General features: G+C 40.3%; 2 protein-coding genes across 2 annotated transcripts; both read left to right on the top strand.

Moving 5' to 3' along the window:
• The first annotated feature begins 9763 nt into the window (after positions 1 to 9763).
• On the top strand, positions 9764 to 12475 carry LOC130465514 (protein FAR1-RELATED SEQUENCE 5-like). Its single transcript, XM_056834304.1, has 3 exons — positions 9764 to 10596; positions 10699 to 12154; positions 12260 to 12475. The coding sequence occupies exons 1-3, from the start codon at positions 9764 to 9766 to the stop codon at positions 12473 to 12475; spliced, it is 2505 nt and encodes an 834-aa protein (XP_056690282.1).
• Positions 12476 to 13090: 615 nt separating this feature from the next.
• On the top strand, positions 13091 to 13894 carry LOC130465513 (DNA repair protein XRCC3 homolog). The gene is made up of 2 exons (XM_056834303.1): positions 13091 to 13202; positions 13347 to 13894. The coding sequence occupies exons 1-2, from the start codon at positions 13091 to 13093 to the stop codon at positions 13892 to 13894; spliced, it is 660 nt and encodes a 219-aa protein (XP_056690281.1).
• Positions 13895 to 20543: the final 6649 nt, after the last annotated feature.

The raw sequence follows: 20543 nt of genomic DNA, 5'->3' as shown, positions 1-20543 counted from the left end.
GTGTACTGTACAAACAAGAATTATTGTAATTGTCAAGTTCAGTTGTATGAGTGCCTAATAATGTTGTCTGCAGGGGTTCCCTAATAGTCTCCCCAGTTTACCTCTTTTAGGAAGGATTCTCTTTTTGGAGTACACTTCCTGATACTGTATGAACTGTCAAACCTTACATTTTTTCCAAATAATTTATTGTCGTTCTATATTTGCTTAATATTTTTAATCAATTCTCCAGGAATTTAGCGAGTTTGTTTTGTCTGATAATTTTATCCTTTACTTTATAACTCTATTTAAGACGCTTAAACATTCATAGTTTTTCTCGAACAAGACTAAGGCCGCAGCAACTGATGTGCTTGGGGTAAGTGGTTGAGTTGGGTTCTGATCTTTAGATTAACTTGTATATGCATCTTCTAATGATATGCTAGTGTAGTTATCATCAGTTCTTGTTCGTGTACTAACTGTGTTAAGGCTGCTAGAACATTCTTTACGGGACTTCTAATGATCTGCTAGAACATTATATTCTTTACCGTGGACTTCTCTTAATTTATTTTTACACTGTAGGAGAAACTATTACTTACCGTTTTTCTTCTTTATTTAAGGTGGCCATTTGAAGATTATGGTGGTGGAAGAAAAGAATCAAGGGATGCATGCATAGCTCCTTCAACTATGAAGCTCATATTCTTGAAGTTATAGGCTTTGAGTGACCTTCCTTTGTTTTGAAGATGACATTTTAGAATAATAAGTTGGAATTATCTAACAGACGTGATGTTTTGGTATTAAATTTTTGTTTTGGAGATACTAGCTAATAAATAGTTTCGATAATGTGTAAATTTAATTCGATGATATATTTAAAGTGAGTACGTATTATTATATAAATTAATATAATTAGCATCGCTTTCGTTATCATCATCTTGTCATTTCAAGGTGAAGGTGTTTGTGCTATACAGCTATAGTGGTGTTTGATTTTAGGTTTCAGGTTGATTTCGCTTGGTGCCAACAAAAAGAGAAAAGAAAGCCTACATTCTCGACGCTTATGAGTGTCAAAATTATTTCCCGCAAAATTTTACTGATAAACCGCAAAAATAATCCTTACGCTAAATGGCGTCTAGAATAATTATAGCTACTACATACAGCGTCGCCAAAACGCGCCAAAAACAATGTAAGACACCAAAAGTCGTCGAGATTGTCGACGCTTAACAGCGTCGAGAATTTCTCTATGCCCAAATTCTTGACGGTCTGTTTGAGCGTCGAGAAAAATATTTTCGACGCCCTTTGGCGTCGAAAAATAGCCAGAAAAGCGTCGAGAAACAACGCGTTTTGTAGTAGTGAATCCGAAGCTAAAATCAACCCGAAGTAGCCATTCCTTGGGTTCCAAAGGCCCAAGAAATAACTAACTCAAAAAACGACCCGCAAGGTACCGTCCAGAACCTTCGGATTCGCGGTACCCAGGGATACTCCGTTCGCAACAAAGTCTCTCGAATACAGTTATAGCAAGTACAGCTCAAATCCACGGATTCCCGAAGCTAATAACTAAGAGAAGACTTGCGATTTCTTGCCCAGGTTTCCGAACCACAAGAACTCAGAAGAACGGAAGTAGACACTAAAAGAGCTCAAAAGTAGACTCAACAGATCCACGGATCTGTTGAGCTCAAAAGAAGACTCTATACTTGTCTACAAACATCAAAAGAGCTCAAAAGTAGACTCAACAGATCCTCGGATCTGATGAGCTCAAAAGGAGACTCTAATGCCTACAAACATCAAAAGAGCTCAAAAGTAGACTCAACAGATCCACGGATCTGATGAGCTCAAAAGCAGACTCTAGACATGACTACAAACGACATACGAAGCTCAAAAGCAGACTCAGATTCATTGATCTGATAAGCTCAAAAGTAGACTAAGCATACCCAACATTGGGAAATGGCTCGGAAGCAAACCAAGTCCTTCAACAAATCTACAGATTTGAAAGAATAAGGGAGATTCGCGGACGAAAACAGAATCCAAAGACCCCAAAACAAAAGTTAAATACCTCGGAAATGCAAGAAAAGATGGAACGAAACAGCGAAGTCATTTTATTTCAACATTTGGGGAGCAAACACGATTACACCAACTAAAACTCGGATCAAACCGAGGAATCCACAAAAATTGAAAGACAAATGACTTAAAAAGCTAAATCGGCAGCCATCAACAGACAAAACGTCGGCCTACCGAAGTACTAAGAAAGCAAAAAATGAAATTATTGAAGTACAACGCAGTGCTGAGGCAAAAGGGGGGAAAATCAAGCGCAAGTTCAGGGGTCCTCAACTGAAACCAACCGACTCTGAGGAAGACGACTGCCCAAGTCCCTAGGGGACGTCACCATCACGTCCCTGAGGAGCGGCTTGCGAAGAAGTACCAACAGTGGTGTCCTCTTCCGAGGCGACCTTCCGAGCCTGCTGTCCCTTAGCAGCTCCTTCGCGCTCCCTGGCCGCATCATCCCTATCATCCTGGCACTCCTCCTGGTTGTCTTCAGCCTCGAGCCATTTAGGCACATGCTCAGCCCACCTAAAGTCAGGCATGTTCTTGGAAAACATCCTGCGGGCGCCGAGGATACCCTCCCAGTACATATCCTGGCACTGCTCGAGGCTATACATCCGAGCCTTCTGCTGCTCGAGGTCACGAACCTGTTCCTTTAGACGCTTAATGTCATCCTCAAGAACAGGAATCCGGTCAACCTCGGCCTGAAGCTTCATATTGCTCTCCCGAAGGTCGACAATCGTGGTGTCTTTACCTTGGAGCTTGACCTCCAGGTCAACCTTCTCACCAGTGTGCCTCTTCTTCTCCGCCTCGTACTTTTCGGCATCCTCCCCCGCGTGAAAAGCAAGAATGCCAACCTCCTTCCCAATCCGAACCAAGGCATCCCCCCCTTCCTTGGTAAACTCAGCCACCTCCTCCCTTGCCTTCGCAAGCTCGGAAACGACCAAGCTGAAATTTCTATCAATGTTGGGGATGTCCCGAGCATAGATTGCCTCAAACTTTTGGAGCCTCCTCTCATCATGAGACTGGCACGCAACAGACAGAGAGCTCCAATAGGCAACCTAAATAAAAAAATGAGAGGCGAGCTTAGCTAACGAAAGAAGAAAGGAAAGCCACGACCAAAACAAAACATGTACCCATTACCTCGTTCAGATGGTACTGAGCCATCTTGGTAGGATGGTTCACCACCTCCCCAGGAACGCGGAACTGAGGGATCCCAAGAAGCAAATTCTCATGGGCAGCTTCAGGACCGACCAAAGAGCCCACATGGGACAAAGGATCCTCACCCAGCACGGCGGGACGAGCATAGCGAGCCATGGTCTCCCGAACCTCCAACGGAATCCTCTTCAAAGGAACGTTCGCGCAAGGGTCACCATGGATCAACCCTTCCAGCATGGAGGTAGAAGTTGAGCCCAGGGTCTCACGAACCCTCTTAACTCCACGACCCTCAGAAGCTCCACCTTCAGCGAGCTGGAAAGGCGAAGGTTGCTCAGCACCTTCAGCAGCCGAGGTCAAGTTCTCAGCAGCCTCCGTATCAGAGATCTCCACCACTACCTTCGGTGGAGTCTCGGGATCCCCCTCCATGTCGCCAATGGCGAACTCATTCGTTGCGGGGTCCTCGACGGCGAACGTAGGAATATCTGCCTCAGCTTTCTCCACCTCATGGGTGATATCCTCAACGAACACTTCCGTTGGAGTCAAAGGCTTCAACGGAGAAGGAACATCGGCCTCCTGAGCCAAAGGTTGGTCGACAAGCTCGTTTGATACCAGCACCGCGACACTCTTCAACTTCTGGCCAGGTTTCGGGATAAAGCGGCGCAAGTGCGGTGGAGGCCCCATTTCCTTCTGCTGACGAGCAAGGTAGAGTTTTCCTGCTTCAGCAAGGCTCGGATCCTCAGCAACAACCTGCTGAATCCTCTCCTCAGTCAGAAAAGGCCGACGACCCAAGAACTCAAGAACCTCGGGTGAAGGGGTTACCTCGGTCGAAGACGAAGACTTCTTCTTCTTCTTCTTTGGAGACCTCTCCTTAGCAACCGACTTTCCCTTCCGAGAAAGTTCGTCCTCCGAAAACTTCCGTTTCTGCAACCTCCGCGATTCCTGTAAGACGCAGGAAAATAAGAATACAAGTAGAAACCTCCAGAAAACACGAGAAAATAAAGGACACTGACCTCGGGAGTAGCGAAAGAGGGAGGAGATGAAGCAGACGAGGTAACCGGTACAACAACCGTCACTTCAGGACCCTATACAAAAGCAAAGTAAGATGAGCCCCACATCAGAAAACGCTAAGCACTTCGCATCCGAACAAGCAGAACAAGGGGGTTACCGGATCAGAATTAGTTACCAGTTCAGGCAGAACACTCTGTCTGGGAACCGCTTCTCCGGGATTATCAGCAGACCAAGGATCAGCTCGGATATCGCCGATATGAGCCAAAGCGTGGGCGGAGAATCGATGATTCTCTAGCCTCGGCTGCCGAGGGTTGGAAGACTTAAAGTCGTAAGGAGGACAGCTTTCGAGAATCCTACTACCCTCCAATTTATATCCCAACACCTCAGGGTCAATAGCAGCCTCACCGAACGCTGCACAAGGAAAAGTAAATGGATTAGATACAAACAAAGCTAGAGGCGAGCACCTCAGCCGAAGTGCGATCTCAGCACAAGAAATCTCACCCCTATCATGAATCCTACTGAGACCGGCAGCAGCGAGGAGAGCCTCTTGAGTGATATAGTGGAAATTAGGAAGCCAGTACAAAGGCTCCCTAATCGATTTCGCTCGGAACCACTCAAGCAGAGCATCATGGTCCGAATTGCTCGGATCAACAGGGCCAACCCTAGACATCTCCGGATCCACCCTCACGAACCACTTCGGCGGTGCATAGTAGTGTGGATGCTTCGGATCGACAGGCACCCGCACTAGGAGCCACTGCTTCTTCCAATTATGGACCGAAGAAACATAAGGAAACGCAGTCAAATACTGCGATTTGCCCTTCCGAAGACGTTTGTTGGTGATGGTCCACCAACCATGTTGGGCATTCTGGTTCCTCCCGAGCTCGTGCATCTCCTTGAAAACTTCTAGCGACGGGGGGTAACCGAGGAAATCACACGTCCAACGGTAGGAGATTATGTGACGCATAGACTTCGGCGTCAGTTGGGCCAAAGAAATATTGTACTCCTCCAACACGCGAGAAACGAACGGATCCAAGGGAAACCGAAGCCCATAGTCAAAATGGTGAAGGTATGCAGCAATAAAGCTAGGAGGAGGCCTCGTCACCCGAGCATGCCTCTGAAGCGGAAGCTCACACCAATAACCCAAGGCATACTGAATGCCATAAAGATCCTCGGCGAGACGATGGTAACGACCACGGCGAGCTTCAACTAACCACTCCCCCTCGACGGCCGTGCCGTCAGGACCAGCGATCTCGCTCGGATCATTGGAGAGAGCCGCAAGTCTACCTTCAGGGTCCGCTTCCTCCCACCGCCTCGGGAAGAAAGGGCGAATAGGAAAGCGGCCAGTAACACCGGTTCCGGGACTTGGCCCGGCATAAGCTCCACTCCCCGAACGCTCTGCCTCGGGGGAAGTTTTCGTTGGTCTGTCTTCGGAACCACTAGACGAAGACACCACACCAGATTTCTTTTTCCATCTCCCCCCAGCCATGGCAAAACTCCAAAGAAAATAGAGTGCCGAAGTGCTAAGAACTGAAAGACAAAAGAAGAAAACGAGAAACAAATTACCTTGCTCGAAGCGGAAATCGCCGGCGAATCAAAGGGAGCCAAGATCCGAGGCTAATTCTCTACGAATTCACGAAGATCTGAAGAAAACTCACAAAGAAATCGGCGGAATTCTGGGAAAAGTTCGAGAATTTTGGAGAATAAAGTTTTGAATGATCGTTTGGGTCGGGTATTTATAAGCCTTGGCTCGAGAAACCGCCCAACTCCCACTTCATCCTAAGCCGTTCGATCAACGCCACTCGCACAACATCCATGTGACACCTGCCCCACTGATGCATGGTTCCAACGCCCTTTTTGAAAAAAAGAGGGAAAACTTTCCAACTTCTGACACATGAAAGCCCGCCCATTTATTCCTAAATGGACCGGGTCTGGGGGGCATGTTGTTTGGGCTCCCAATTGACCATCAATTGGGCCACTAAGTCCAAAGCCCAAGGGCTCAATATAGCAACATCAAACCCACAAGCACTACAGTCCAAAAGGCTATTCAGCCACCAATCAAGGCCCAAGGCCCACTTGCAATAAATGACCTAAGGGCAATCATTGCACGAACACTATAAATAAGTCGTCATGGCTCACATACCAAGGTACGTCCATTTTCACGCCTTAAGACTACTCTTCTGGGGAATTTCTCTCTAGAATCTGAGCATTGTTCTTACTTAGGCATCGGAGGGGCTTTCCTCGGAAACACCCCCGAGGCTAGTAACTTGTTTACTGTGCAGGTTGATTTGGACACAATACATTCGAGCTAGCAAGATCTTCAACACATACAAAAGGGCCTTCATTCGAAGCCCATTGTTTCATCCACTTCAATACCGGAACATTAATTGATGTCTTCAACCAGAGGAATTCCAAGTTTGAAATGTTGCTAATCCTCCCATGCTCTATTAGAGGTTACTCTAGAAAAATCTAGATGAGTAATGAAAAATCAAGTGATGATGTATCTAGAAGTATCTTATGTATGTGATGTGGAATTATGTAATAGGGTAGAAAAATCTAGAAACTAGGATATAGCAAATATAAATATGTTGTATGCATAAGTTGAGAGGTGAGCTAATCAAGAGAGCTCCCACAAAATATGAGAGGTAGAAACAAGGTTCTACCAAAAAGATAAGTGAGAGATATGGGCTCTCACAAATTTTGTTGTACAATTCTTATTAATGTAATAAATGTTAAAAATACAATTTTGTTATATAATTGAGGTCTATCAAAACTTCCGCGTGCGTCCTCAAATTTCTATCATGCTCTAGTGATGTATACGGATATTGAGGCAGCAAAAGGTATGTTGCATTGTGTTACAGACTTACAGTGATCAAATTCATAAAGCTTCTTGGCATAAAAATCAGATATCCGGATCTTTTCCATTCACACCCCATATATATGATGGATGTCTTTGATCATTTATCGAGACTCTTAGTCTTGACTGCCTAATGCAACCAATTTGTGAGATGACCACCGCACTAATTTCCATGGCGGATGATGGGATATTGCTGCATTGTATTATACGTAGTAGTTATCAAATGTTTCTGGGCAGATAAATCAGATGTAATTTTAACTCCATTAACGTACAGTGTACAGGGTAGCCCAATGGCAATAGGGGCGGGTCACTTATTAAAGGATCTTGGGGCTTTTATTTTTTAATGGACAGGGTTGTTATTGGGCTTAATGATATAGAGTCATTATAGGACTTTAATGGCAGCCCTATAGCAGTAGAGTGTAGCGTGATAACCACTGTAGTCCTTTATTTCTTTTTCTACTCTGCTTTTGCTGCCATGAAAATTCGAAGTCTTGAACTTCCATGAACGTAATTCGTTGCAAATTACACCCTTTTTTTTTTTATTCAATTCCGATATTTGAATTTTAATTTCTATTTAAATAAGTTTAATTGGGTAAAATACATGCATCAATCTTTGTACTTTGTATAAACCCTTACTTCCATGTCTCATACTTTTCTTTTCTTGTAAGTCTTTTTTTACTGGACAACAAATTCTACACTTAATAAAAAAATCAAACTTTTGTAGTTTCCTCATATATCATTTAAGTTTTTCCTTACCAGAGGAGAGTGAAAAACGTAAATCTGTTTTTTTTTTGCAATTATCAATTATATAAACTTCGTTATTACGAGCACGGATCTAGTAGTACATTATGTTTACAAAGCCCAATAATGACCCTTATATTCCTAGCCCATGACCCTAACCCGCCCCTAACCCGCATGACCCTAACCCTGACCCTGACCACAAATGACTTTAAGTGGCCCACAATTGACCCGGCCCGTTATTGACCCTTACCGATCCGCCCATACCCGCCCAATAACCAGGCCTAACGTACACCCACTTAAGGAAGCGCGCAGAATTCACACAATCACAGCATTACCAAATAACAAGGTTTGGGGTAACAACAAATTTGCGCATTGACAGTATTATCATACCACTCCATGCATCAAGATTCACTACTAAAGCTTGGAGTTAAACTTAAAAGACTTGTCAAAAATCAATCCCACAAACAGCAACTACATTTCAGTTGGAGTATTTTTAAGTGAGAGACCAATGTGCTTAAACCATGCTCAAATCCAAGAAACAAGGCTCTAAGCCCATAAATATTTGGGCTCTAAGCCCAAGTATTTTAAACACCAATCCCACAAACGCCAACTACATTTCAGTTTGGAGTATTTTTAAGCTAACTAAGTGAAACTAAGGCTCTAAGTGACAACCGACTACATTTCAGTTGGATAATTCGTCCAACAGTTTGTGTGCATCTCTAATCCATCTGTTTGACTCGAACATCCAACGGCTTACAATAAACCATGTTTGATCAATACAATGGATACAATAAAATTAGTGAACTCTGAAATTGAGCAACACCCAGATAGTGAAATCGGAGGGATTGATGTTAAATTTTTGTCATGATTTACAAGAGGTTAAGAAAGAAGACCCCTTTGAATGAAGAATCTTTTGCGTAAAGATAACTTCTTCCTTTGTTTGCTAGATTTTTCTTATTGAAAGAGATAGGCATCTAATTAAGCAATGCTATTGCTGACCCTACTTGCTGAAATTTCCATTACCAACTCTCTAATATCAATGGATTTAATTGGGCCACACTGCTCATCTTGAATTTTAAGTTCCAATTTGCTTGGAAAGTAAGACTTTGTCTAACTACCTACTGAAAAGGGAGCTGATACAGTTACACTGGGTGTAACTGGGGCCCAGGTACACTGCAAGCTTGTTGGTCCAAGTAGGCAAAGAGGAATTCAGTTTTAGGGGGAAAAGCAATTGGTTTTAGGGGGAAAATTTTTCACTGATTGCGCCATTTAGGGATGCTAAGCGGGAAATAATGCGCCCTTTGCTTCCCCTAATTTTATCCCGCCCATATATCAAAGTAATTAAAAAAAAAAAAAAACCATAATATACCAATTTCAAAAACCCAACGGTAAGATTTTAATACCCTAAATCACTCTTAAAAAAAATTAGGCAAAGCTGGACTCATGTTATCTAGCTTGCCACAAATAAAAACACAAAGGAGAGTTTTTAGCAGAACTGTAGAACTGCTACATGGTGATTCAGCTTCGAAATTCAGCTTCGAGATCCCGCATCGAAGATAATGTAAGTTTTTAGTTCAAGTGATTTTGTCAAATCTAGCTCATAAATTCCTGAAAAAAACAATGGTATATGAATGTGTTTTTAATGGTAATTAAATTTGTTTGAATTGATGATAAGTTGTAGTTGCTTGATATTGATGAATCATACTTTGTTGTTGGTGAGAACGTAGATCTGAACGACGGAGATAACTAGGCGTTTTTCTTTGATAATTTCAACAAATTCTATATTTACGTAGTATTAAGAACGTTATAAGTTGTATGCTACCCCATATGGTTAAACAATAAATTGTTAGTTTATTATAAATTTCCTTGTATATATTATGTTTGTATGTTTTATATATAAATACCGTGCCAGATAATTCGGTGTATGGCAGCATTGTATAAAACCCTAAACGTTTTTCGTATTTTGTACAACAGTGATATACGTGGGAGTTCTGTATGGCTTGGGTAGACCTAAACGAAAGTGTCCCTGATCTGAATGAAAATGTTCCTGAAAGCTCACAATATAGATTAATAACTGATGGACAAGAAGTTATCGTTAACCCTCCTAGTGTAGGGATGTGTTTTACAACGGGCCATGAGTTTTTCGAATTTTGTCAGTTGTATGCCTTCAAAGAAGGATTTGAGATGTTTATCAAAAGTAATAAGCTGAAAAAAGAGTACAAAGAAAAGGGAGTATCTAAGTCTGGTGTGGGACAGTATGAGGCAAAGCCTCATATGATGGAACTTATTAGATTAAAATGCAAGAAGGGAGGGGTGAAAAAAGGTGTTGGGTCTAATGTGACCGGTTGTAAGATGAATATTTACGGTGTAAGTAGAGATGGGCTATTTACTATATTGACTTGTGACTTGCAACACAATCATCCTTTAAATCCTGACTGTAGTAGACTGATGGTTAATTATAGATGTATAGACGGTACTACATTTAAGAGGGCGATGATCAATGACATGGGTGGTGTTAGCATAAGTAAGAACTTTGGTACGCATCTAATTGAAAAGGGAGGTTATGAAAATATTACATTTAATAATAGAGACTTGAGGAACGCAATCAACGTCGAACGTCGTTCATCAAGATTTAGTGCTGCGGATGCCGCAGGACTCGATGCTTACTTTAAGGCACAACGTGATTTGCATCCCGAGTTTTATAGCTCAATACAAGTAGATGATGATGGTGTTTTTACGAATGCATTTTGGTCGGATGCACGTAGTAGGGGTACATGCAAATATTTTGGGGATGTTATTACTTTTGATACTACTTTCGCATGCAACCGGTACGTGTTTTAATTAAGTTTTTATTGATTAAAATTCTTTGTAATTGTACTTTGGTCCATTTGTTTGAAAAAGTAATATCCAATACATTTATATTTTTTTAGGTATCGGATTCCATTTGCTCCATTCATTGGTGTAAACCATCATGGCAAATCAATTATATTTGCTGCGGCCTTAATTTCCCATGAAAATACTCCCTCATTTGTTTGGGTATTTGAAGAATTCCTGAAGTGTATGGGGAAGGCACCACTAGGCATCTTAACCGACCAAGACAAAGCAATTTGTAGAGCAATTGAGCTAGTCTTCCCGGGCGTCCGTCACAGACTATGTTTGTGGCACATGCTCCAGAATGCTAGTAAGAACCTAGGTAGTCTCAGTGATTGGAAGAAAATAGACACCCTGATCAGAACTGCAATACATGATCTGATTGATCCAGATGAGTTCGATGAAGCTTGGTGTCATGTGATGGATGAGTACGGTTTAAGGGGTCCTGGGTGGATGAAGGACGCGTATGATAACAGGCGTCAGTGGGCTCCGGCATATAATAGAGGAAAGTTTTGGGCAGGTATGTCTTCTACACAAAGGAGTGAGGGTATGAATAGATTTTTTAAAACTCACGTGAACTTAGATTGTGGTTTAGTTTTGTTCATTCATAATTATGAATATTGTATGAGGATAAAAGCTGAGGAAGAGAAACAGGATAATTTTGATAACATTGATAAGCCTGCTAAGATTGATGTTGATAAGAGTGTTTTAGTTGAGTATGTATTGGTTAAGACGTACACTAGTGAGAAGTTTGCTGAGGTTGTTAAAGAGCGTAGAGGATTGACACACACAAATGTCACGAAAACCTCATGTCATGGATCAGTGGTGTTGTATAGAGCTGATGAAAAACTAACCTCACCGTTTTGGCGGAAAAGGTTTAAAAGTTATGATGTTAGGGTGGATAAGGAAAATGGTGATTTACATTGCTCTTGTAACTTGTTTGAATTTACGGGAATACTTTGTAGACATATAATGCGTGCAATGGATGTAGAGGATTTTCAATTTGTTCCAGAAAAGTACATACTACAACGGTGGATGAAGTGTGTTAGGTCGTACGAGAGCATTCGAGTATCTTACTTCGACCCTCTTGAATCTATCAGATTGGGCAAAGCCAAAGAGCTTTCACAACGGCATAATTACTTGTCTGAATTAGCTATGCGTAATGATGATGCACTTCGGTTGTACAAGGAGGCTATGGATGTTGTGCGGCTAAAAATGGAGGATGTAGTCGGAATACGAAAGACTGGGGAAAAAGGGGACGACCTTATATGTTGGTGGGACCCAGATGCGAGAAATGTATTTGGTCGTCGAAGGCTACGTCCACGAGAATTTGGTGAGAGAGCCAGATTAAGGGATGTAGAACCGGTCGTGGACGAGAACAGGATCAAAACACCGGTTGACAAACGGCATACTGGTAGGGCAAAGACAAAAAGGAATGCTCCTTTTGGTGGAAAGGCCGGTGGGAATTCTAAGAACAAAAAAGTGGTTACTGAAGAGGAAGTTATTGCTAATGAGGTAAAATTTATATTTTATTTGTTTGGTGATTCGTATCGTATATGCAAGTCCTCATTAGGAAATATAACTTTACTTTTCTACTTAAATGTTGTTTGTGCAATGTAGGAACTTATTTGCAACGCATTTGGAAATCTTCCAAGTTACCGTGCTAGGCAACAACACGCGAATCACGTTGGGGGTACATATGCGGAGAACGTCCCACAAAGTTCTAATGTACATCCTTCTCAAAGTTCTCAAGCACACCCGTCCCAATTACATTTGTCTCAGGATTATTCACAGTCATTTGAATTTGATATTAACGATTGGCGCACCAGATTGTAAATGTTTTGTGTAAATGTAATTTAATTTGATTTCTTCAAAGATATATTTTCGTTTAAACGGTATTTTAAGAATTGAATTTTTTAATCCAATCCTCCCTTTTTGCTATGTACTTTACGTTATGTCCATATATGTAATTGATGTAACCTCAATTACTTTGTCAGTGTAAAAAAAAAATACAAAATGAGTTGTATTAGGCGTCGAACCCACAACCAACGGGTAGACAATATGGGAAATGAGGAGGAAAGAGTAACCATTGTGACAGTGAGGCTAAGCCAGTGCTATTTGTGGGCAACAATACTATTTATTGTATACTTTATATTACTTAATAATGTACATACAACGAATCTATTACACTGGGAAACAATTATTAAAACAACGACTTCATTATACTAGTCTTACCAAATGTAAACATGATGTGTTTGGTCATTGTAGTCAAAATATGCATTCCCATGTCATGCTAAACTCAGCCCCTTATTTTTTGTAATATATGAATATTATTTATTGGAAACAACATGATCCATCAATGACATGTTAGAACTAGGTGAATATAAGGGTGTGTTCAATCCCTCCATTTCAAAGTAAAAGTAATTATAAGAGATTACTACATCACAAAGAATGGCTACTAGTGTAAACAAAATCACAACGAGATGCAGTGAAATCGATTCGATGTTGAGTGGGGGAATAACAATCGGTGAAGTGACTGAGGTGTGTGGCGAAAATGCATCAGGTAAGACTCAATTTTGCCTTCAAATTAGTCTCTCTTGTCAATTGCCGCCTTCAAGGGGTGGTATTTGTTCCTCGGCTATATATATCCATTCACTTGGTCCCTTTCCCATACGTCGTTTAAGTAGATTAGTTCCATATGTTTTAGGGGACCTTGAAACATTAAATGGAAATCCTTTGGATTACATAACTACAAAGCAAGTTGACACTCCTCATGAAATACCGGATGTGCTAGAATGGACTGTAAAACTTATTAAAATGTCTCAAAATTCATCAATGCCAATCCGCGTTGTTGTTATTGATTCAATAGGTAGTATGTTCACTGGTCATTTTGAAAACAATGTTGTTGGCTCAACCGAAAGAAAGGATCTTATACAAGCTATTGGTTATGGGTTACGTACAATTGCCGCATCCAATCATGTTGCCGTTGTTGTGGCTAACAATGTGATTGACGTATTTCCATCTGATCACGATACAACGCAAAATTTCATTATATCGTCCGGGAGAAAGGTCCGTCCGGCTTTGGGCGCCTCATGGACACGCAATGTACGCACTCGTCTAATGTTGTCCAAAAGATTTAATTCGTTTACCCAACAAATTGACAGATTTATAAACATTGCATTTTCACCATCATTAGAGGTAGATGCATGTATGTTCAACATCACTGAAGAGGGGATTGTCGGTGTTTGTAGTTAAAAGATACTAAGAAATTGTGCCAATAAGACCAATGAACATTAGAAAATGTTTAACATGTTTAAAAGACGCAGTTATGCTGCGAGTAATACGCTACTAAATTTTTTGTTAATGAAATCCTACCATACAACCAAATCAATAACCATCATTGTCCGTCAGTCAATTTCCTTATTAGCTCGTCCACTTTGATTTCATTGTGTGGGTTTGTAACTAGCCGTCCGAGCATGTAATTCCGGACGTCCCTCACCTCCTCTACGTAGCCCTAGTCATAATTAATGAACACACGGTTAGTGTAGTGATTAATAAAAAAAATTAAAACAACTTATTTCCACATGTAAATTAAATAGTCTTACCTCCAACCACTCTGCCACGTTCTCAACGGATGACAAGAGGTAGATCATACACAGTACACCCCCGTCCTGGCGACATTTCTCTTTTGGTCCATTTGACCATAGATCAAAAGAGGCAGTATTTAAGGTCAATTCATCATTTTTTAATCCCAAGTGCGATTGAAAACCCAAAAACATACGTTCCTGTTACAATTGGGTTATATCGAATTAATACGAGATTAAGGCGGAAGTATGTTTCCCGAAAATAGCAGTACGTACCAGTTTGTATACGAATTTATCCGTAGCATTTAAACCCATAACCTTTTGCCTTGGTGCAAAAATAGTCATTTTCAACATATTTGAGTTAAGATCCTCCTTATGCGCAACACGGTCCACTTTAACAACCACCCACCGTCCTCGGCGTTTAATCGGGACATAAAGCTGATTGCACAACATAGAGTTAATAGCCGTAAACCACCATTTCTGTGCGAAAATAAGACTACTTACCTTTTGTATTGCACCCAAATCAATCTGGTAGTAGTTGATGTCCTCAAGTAGTTGCTTTGATTTCATTAACAAAGCTTCTGTGTAGTTCTCACTTGATTCTTCAAGGTCTAACAATTCACCCTACGTTTTAAACATCCATAGCATTACTTCGTATATAAGGTTAATGGGTGTCTACTACTATGTATTTGCATAATAAGCTTACCATGAGATCTGGCATAAGCACGTAAGACCTTATGCCAACTCCGGAGGTCGTATCAGCATTCAAACACGCGCACCATGCAGACATCACCTAACCAATAAGACAATGTTAGTATGAGAAAACTAATCCAGAGACCTATTAACTAATTACAAAATGCAACCCCCATACATTATCATGTACTTCGCCTTTGGACTTAAAGGACGTTTGAAGCATGATCCGATCAATCGTGATATCACCAGCTTTAAACACCATTTGGTTTGGAAACTTGTTCACGGTCAAAATCATAGTTGAAATCTTTAACGTTCTTGGTTCAATGACAGTTTTATGCTGTAAAGCATCTGGCATGGAAAGTCCATCATCGCTGCCAGTTGTGTAATCATCAACAACTCCAACACTGTCAATGTCATCACCCGTGTTGTTTTGAGGTTCCTCAACACCATCATCCTCATTCAGGTTTCTGTTTTCAGGCCCCGTAGCGTATTCCTCGTCCTGATGAGGACCATCAAGGTCATCAATGTTTTTATTGGCAGCTCTATAACTTCGTCCACGCCTTGTATCATAAGCATTTTGTTGTACGGAGCCTTCAAGTGTGGCCTGTGTAGTTTAGTGATAATTATCACGGTGAAGTAGGTTGTAACAAAAACCAGTTACAACAAACAATAATATAATAAAGACTCGTACCTTCCTCTTCCTCTTGCCCCGGCATCTATAATCCACGTTCCTTGATCGACTATCCGCTTTGGTTGACGCTTTAGAGGGTAACATTGGTGTACCAGTCCTCTTACTAAGAAGTGTTCGTTCAGCAAGGGCATCCCATGGGGTCCGCTCTAACGGCTTGCCAATGGGGTATGGTTTCCCATACTCAACATTCAGTACAACCTAAATAGGCGTATAAATGATCACTACTGAATAACATATATTGTTCAATACAACAAAAAAGTTAGATATTGGTTTTTACCTCTGCATGGCCATATTCGCCATCCGGTCCCAAATCTTGTGCAATAGCGTTTGTGACATCATCTTGTAGCCATGCCCCTAATCTAGGTGTATCAGTTTTCCAAGCCAACGGAGTAACACCATACTTTAACCTGTCCAGGTAAGCAATCTGCCAAAAGATGGAGTAGTTATCATTCGCGGGGAGGAATAACTAATTACAAAAAAAAAAAAAAAACACGGACGATGCGCACAACGTCTATCCTCACTAACCATTAAAATAATCGAAGATGGTCTTCCCTTCTCCTTCTCATGACCTGCAATCCAGTCGTAAAGAAACCCACACCAATTCCAGTCTCGGGGTGTTGTAAAGTATGTTGATTTCAGTAGTGCCAATAATTTGATGGATATGAAGTTGTATTTGGTCATGCAAAACAAGCAACCAAATGACAGTAGTATGAAATCGCGAAGAAAAACCATCTCATCCTGAACCTCCCATAAACACTTGTTATACAACCAGACATAGTCTATTCCTCCATCCTTTTCCCTGACGTACTCCTTAAACAATTTTCCAAGTTCCTTATCGGTCTTATTTAAAAAGGGGATTCTATAAACCCCTACAGGAATTCCAGTGATCCAAGAAACCATTCTCTCATCAATCACTATCTCATAATCATCGCGTATGCGAAGCACTCGTCTTTTCCAATCCCACCTACTCTCTAACCAGGTAATGAAATATCTATCTACCTTACTTATTTTTAGGTTCAAAATAGACCCAAAACCAGCAGCTATGACCCAATCCTTCCTTATAGGACACAACTCGGTTAGGATGTCACAAACAAGGCCAGGGTACGTCCGTAGGGCAGTGTGCTGAAATATTTCAAAAATTACAACACAATGTCAATCAAAATAGTTTAAATGAGTTAGGATAATGTCAATCAAAAATTTACACAAAGTACAGATAATGTTGTACGACCAATACCTTAGTTCGTGGCCCCTGTTCCTTTGGTGGTCTACCTGGTCCGCCCTTTACCCATTTACCACCCGTTTTTTTTTTTTGAACTGTTGCTGTTTTAACCGTTCGTGGACGACCATGCTTGTTTTGAACCTTACCCTCTTCAACCGGCAGATCATTGTTTACTCCAGAAGCAGCATTACCCGCATTGGGTAATATTGGATCGCTTTCAATTGTATTATTAGTTTGTTGACCCTCGATATCCTACAACAAAAAGTTTGGTTAAAGATAATCATCTTTGTACCCACAAACAATGGCAACGAATATATGAAAAGTTGCCTACCCCTCTGTTCGTGCCCGTGGGAGCCTCATAAGGTATGTCACATTGGTTGTCAGGATTGGAATAGTTAATGTCGTTCCATATGTTGTCCTACAAAACATAAAATGTGTTGTCAAGCGGTGTTGTGATTATTTCTTAATAAGTGATTTAAATATTTCGTATGGATAAATCAAACCAAATCAATATAGGGATGCAGTCATTACCTGTGAGAAATCTTCGAAAGTTAAATTATCATCAAAATTGAAATTTAATGGTTGACTATTGTTCACCGCAAATGCGGGGTTTTCAAATTCACCGCGAACATCAGTGACACTATTAATTGTGTTTGACTCCTATAACAGAAAAAAACAAGAGTTTTTTTTTTTGGTAAAGAAGGTATAACTATACAACGAAAAACAAAAGTTAACCAATAAATAATTTTTAGTCACCAGTTCAACACAATCTTACCCCCAACAAGGGCTGCATACAAATTGGTTCATTGCTAGTGAAATCATCACCGGACTTGTTAATTCCACTACTTTTCTGGGTGTTCTTATCAATGAAATTAGAATCCTACAAATTAAAATCAATCCACATAGTGAATAAAAAAATTCAAAAAAGATAAACATGTAATTCATACTCAAGGCTCACTGGTTTTACAAACAATACCTCAGTTTCATTGCCCACGAACTGTCCAATTGGATCGACAGTTTCTTGTTCGAGCTAACAAAGGTTTTTATAGGAACACTAATTAGAGAAGCGCTACTAACAATAATTAGTTACGATAAATCTAAAATTACAAGTTAAGTGATACTGTACCTCTGAGAGTTGAGAAGGTTGGGTGGATTGGGACTTGTGCGGCTGGCCGGAGTTAGAGTCATCGTCGTCGGAGTCATCCCTGTAGCACGCCGCTAGTTTAAGAATGCAATCGTAGTGCGTATGCGCCGGATCTGCCTCCCTGGGGGTTTTATTACACACAATTCAAACATTAACAACGGAGCAACACAAACAAATCAATAAATTCCGGGTTTTTAATGTGGAATAGCTACATGCAACACTCAAACATAGCTTCAACACTTCACTTTTTGGCGAATTTAATACTTCGGTTACACAATTATGTAATGGTTGAAACAAATTAAGAACTTACATTTCAATTGGCTCAAAGAAACTCTTGACGAATTTTCCTATGTTTCCGGCGAACGAATATCGGATGTTCACCTTGTTGGGGTGGGTTTTGGAGTGTGAACAGAGATGAGAAGATTGAGTGCTTCTTTTTTTTTTTGGCAGATTTTCAAAACGGAGACACTTTTTGCAATGAATGGCACGCGTTTGATTCTTCCTATACACAAAAGAAAAGCAAAATGTAGTTTTGTTGACATTAATTACACTATTATCTTTCCCTTTTTTTATTTAACTTTAATTCAAATTTATTTAATTTTTGTCGGTCTTAATGTTTTTTATTGTATTATAAATACACATAGCTAAGGACACCGTTAACTTTAAATTGTATGTATACGTTTAATTTCACTTGCCAAGACATATTTTAGGTGAGTATTAGGCCCGATTAGAAATTATGTGTAAATTTCTAACTAAAAGTCCATTATCGTTCACTAAGGGTTAAATAGGTAAAACAATAAACACTTCACTCACTTAAATCGAATCACTAGACGGTTTGTTTCAATACGGGGTGATTAGGTTTAGTTGGCCATTTGGTCCGATCAAAGTAGAACCAATTGTATCGACGGATTAGGAACAAACAAGAGTTACAAGTGTTAATCTGGTCTTGAATACTCGAATCAAATCTCATTAAATGGTGTCGTTCCACACAGGGTGATTAGGTTTAGGTGAACATTCGTTCCGATCAAAGGTCAACCAATTGAACAAAACAATAAACACTTCACTCACTTAAATCGAATCACTAGACGGTTTGTTTCAATACGGGGTGATTAGGTTTAGTTGGCCATTTGGTCCGATCAAAGTAGAACCAATCGTATCGACGGATTAGGAACAAACAAGAGTTACAAGTGTTAATCTGGTCTTGAATACTCGAATCAAATCTCATTAAATGGTGTCGTTCCACACAGGGTGATTAGGTTTAGGTGAACATTCGTTCCGATCAAAGGTCAACCACTTGAACAAAACAATTAACACTTCACTCACTTAAATCGAATCACTAGACGGTTTGTTTCAATACGGGGTGATTAGGTTTAGTTGGCCATTTGGTCCGATCAAAGTAGAACCAATTGTATCGACGGATTAGGAACAAACAAGAGTTACAAGTGTTAATCTGGTCTTGAATACTCGAATCAAATCTCATTAAATGGTGTCGTTCCACACAGGGTGATTAGGTTTAGGTGAACATTCGTTCCGATCAAAGGTCAACCACTTGAACAAAACAATAAACACTTCACTCACTTAAATCGAATCACTAGACGGTTTGTTTCAATACGGGGTGATTAGGTTTAGTTGGCCATTTGGTCCGATCAAAGTAGAACCAATTGTATCGACGGATTAGGAACAAACAAGAGTTACAAGTGTTAATCTGGTCTTGAATACTCGAATCAAATCTCATTCTGATCTTGGTTACCAAGGTTGTCTAGGTTAATTTGACTCTTGAACCCAATCAAATCATGTTAAAGTGACGAAGACTTTAGACATTCATTTCACTTTAGTTAAATACAAAATAAAGATCTGATGTTATACAAATTAAATCTTTAACCCATTATAGTCATACATAATATTATACAACTTAAACCTTTAACCCATTAAACTTCACTTATGCAAAGTATCGAAGCTAGTGCTATATAGCACATTTTACAATGCAACCACTTTTCAGCTTTTGGGACTACCAATGCAAATGTCTGGCGGGAAAACTACGCTATTCAATATATAACGAAACTACTTTACATACAACCATGTTTGTCTACGATTATCTACGTAATTAACAACAAAACTATTAATTTGGTCTGAAAAATTCATAACGACGTGATAAACAACACACTAAATTACGCCTAATTAGTTCTACTTTTCCCGCCAGAAAACACATGTGCTCCAAATCCATATATGGTGCATTGGTGCATATATATACATAAGACATACAAAATGAAATAGCAATTCAACAACTACAAACAAACCACGAATACAATTTGTTGAACATTTAAGTACATCAAGAACTATTGTGGGAATGGCACCGGTGAATCGAAGAGGTAAGCTAACTCATGGCGTCACAAGTTCGTCAAGAATGAAGGAAATATCAAAAATTCGAGTATGTGGAAAAGGTAAGCTAACTCCTACTAAAACGGCGTTTTAATATTATTAGCGAGTTACACTTAAAATAGCCTAATATAACATGGATTTCGGACATGTTTGTTGTAGATGTACCATCTACACCCCGTTGGTGTAAGTACTTG

The sequence above is a fragment of the Spinacia oleracea genome, chromosome 1, assembly GCF_020520425.1.
Source record: "Spinacia oleracea cultivar Varoflay chromosome 1, BTI_SOV_V1, whole genome shotgun sequence".
Classification (NCBI taxonomy): Eukaryota; Viridiplantae; Streptophyta; class Magnoliopsida; order Caryophyllales; family Amaranthaceae; genus Spinacia; species Spinacia oleracea.
This window is presented reverse-complemented; position numbering and strand designations above follow the sequence as displayed.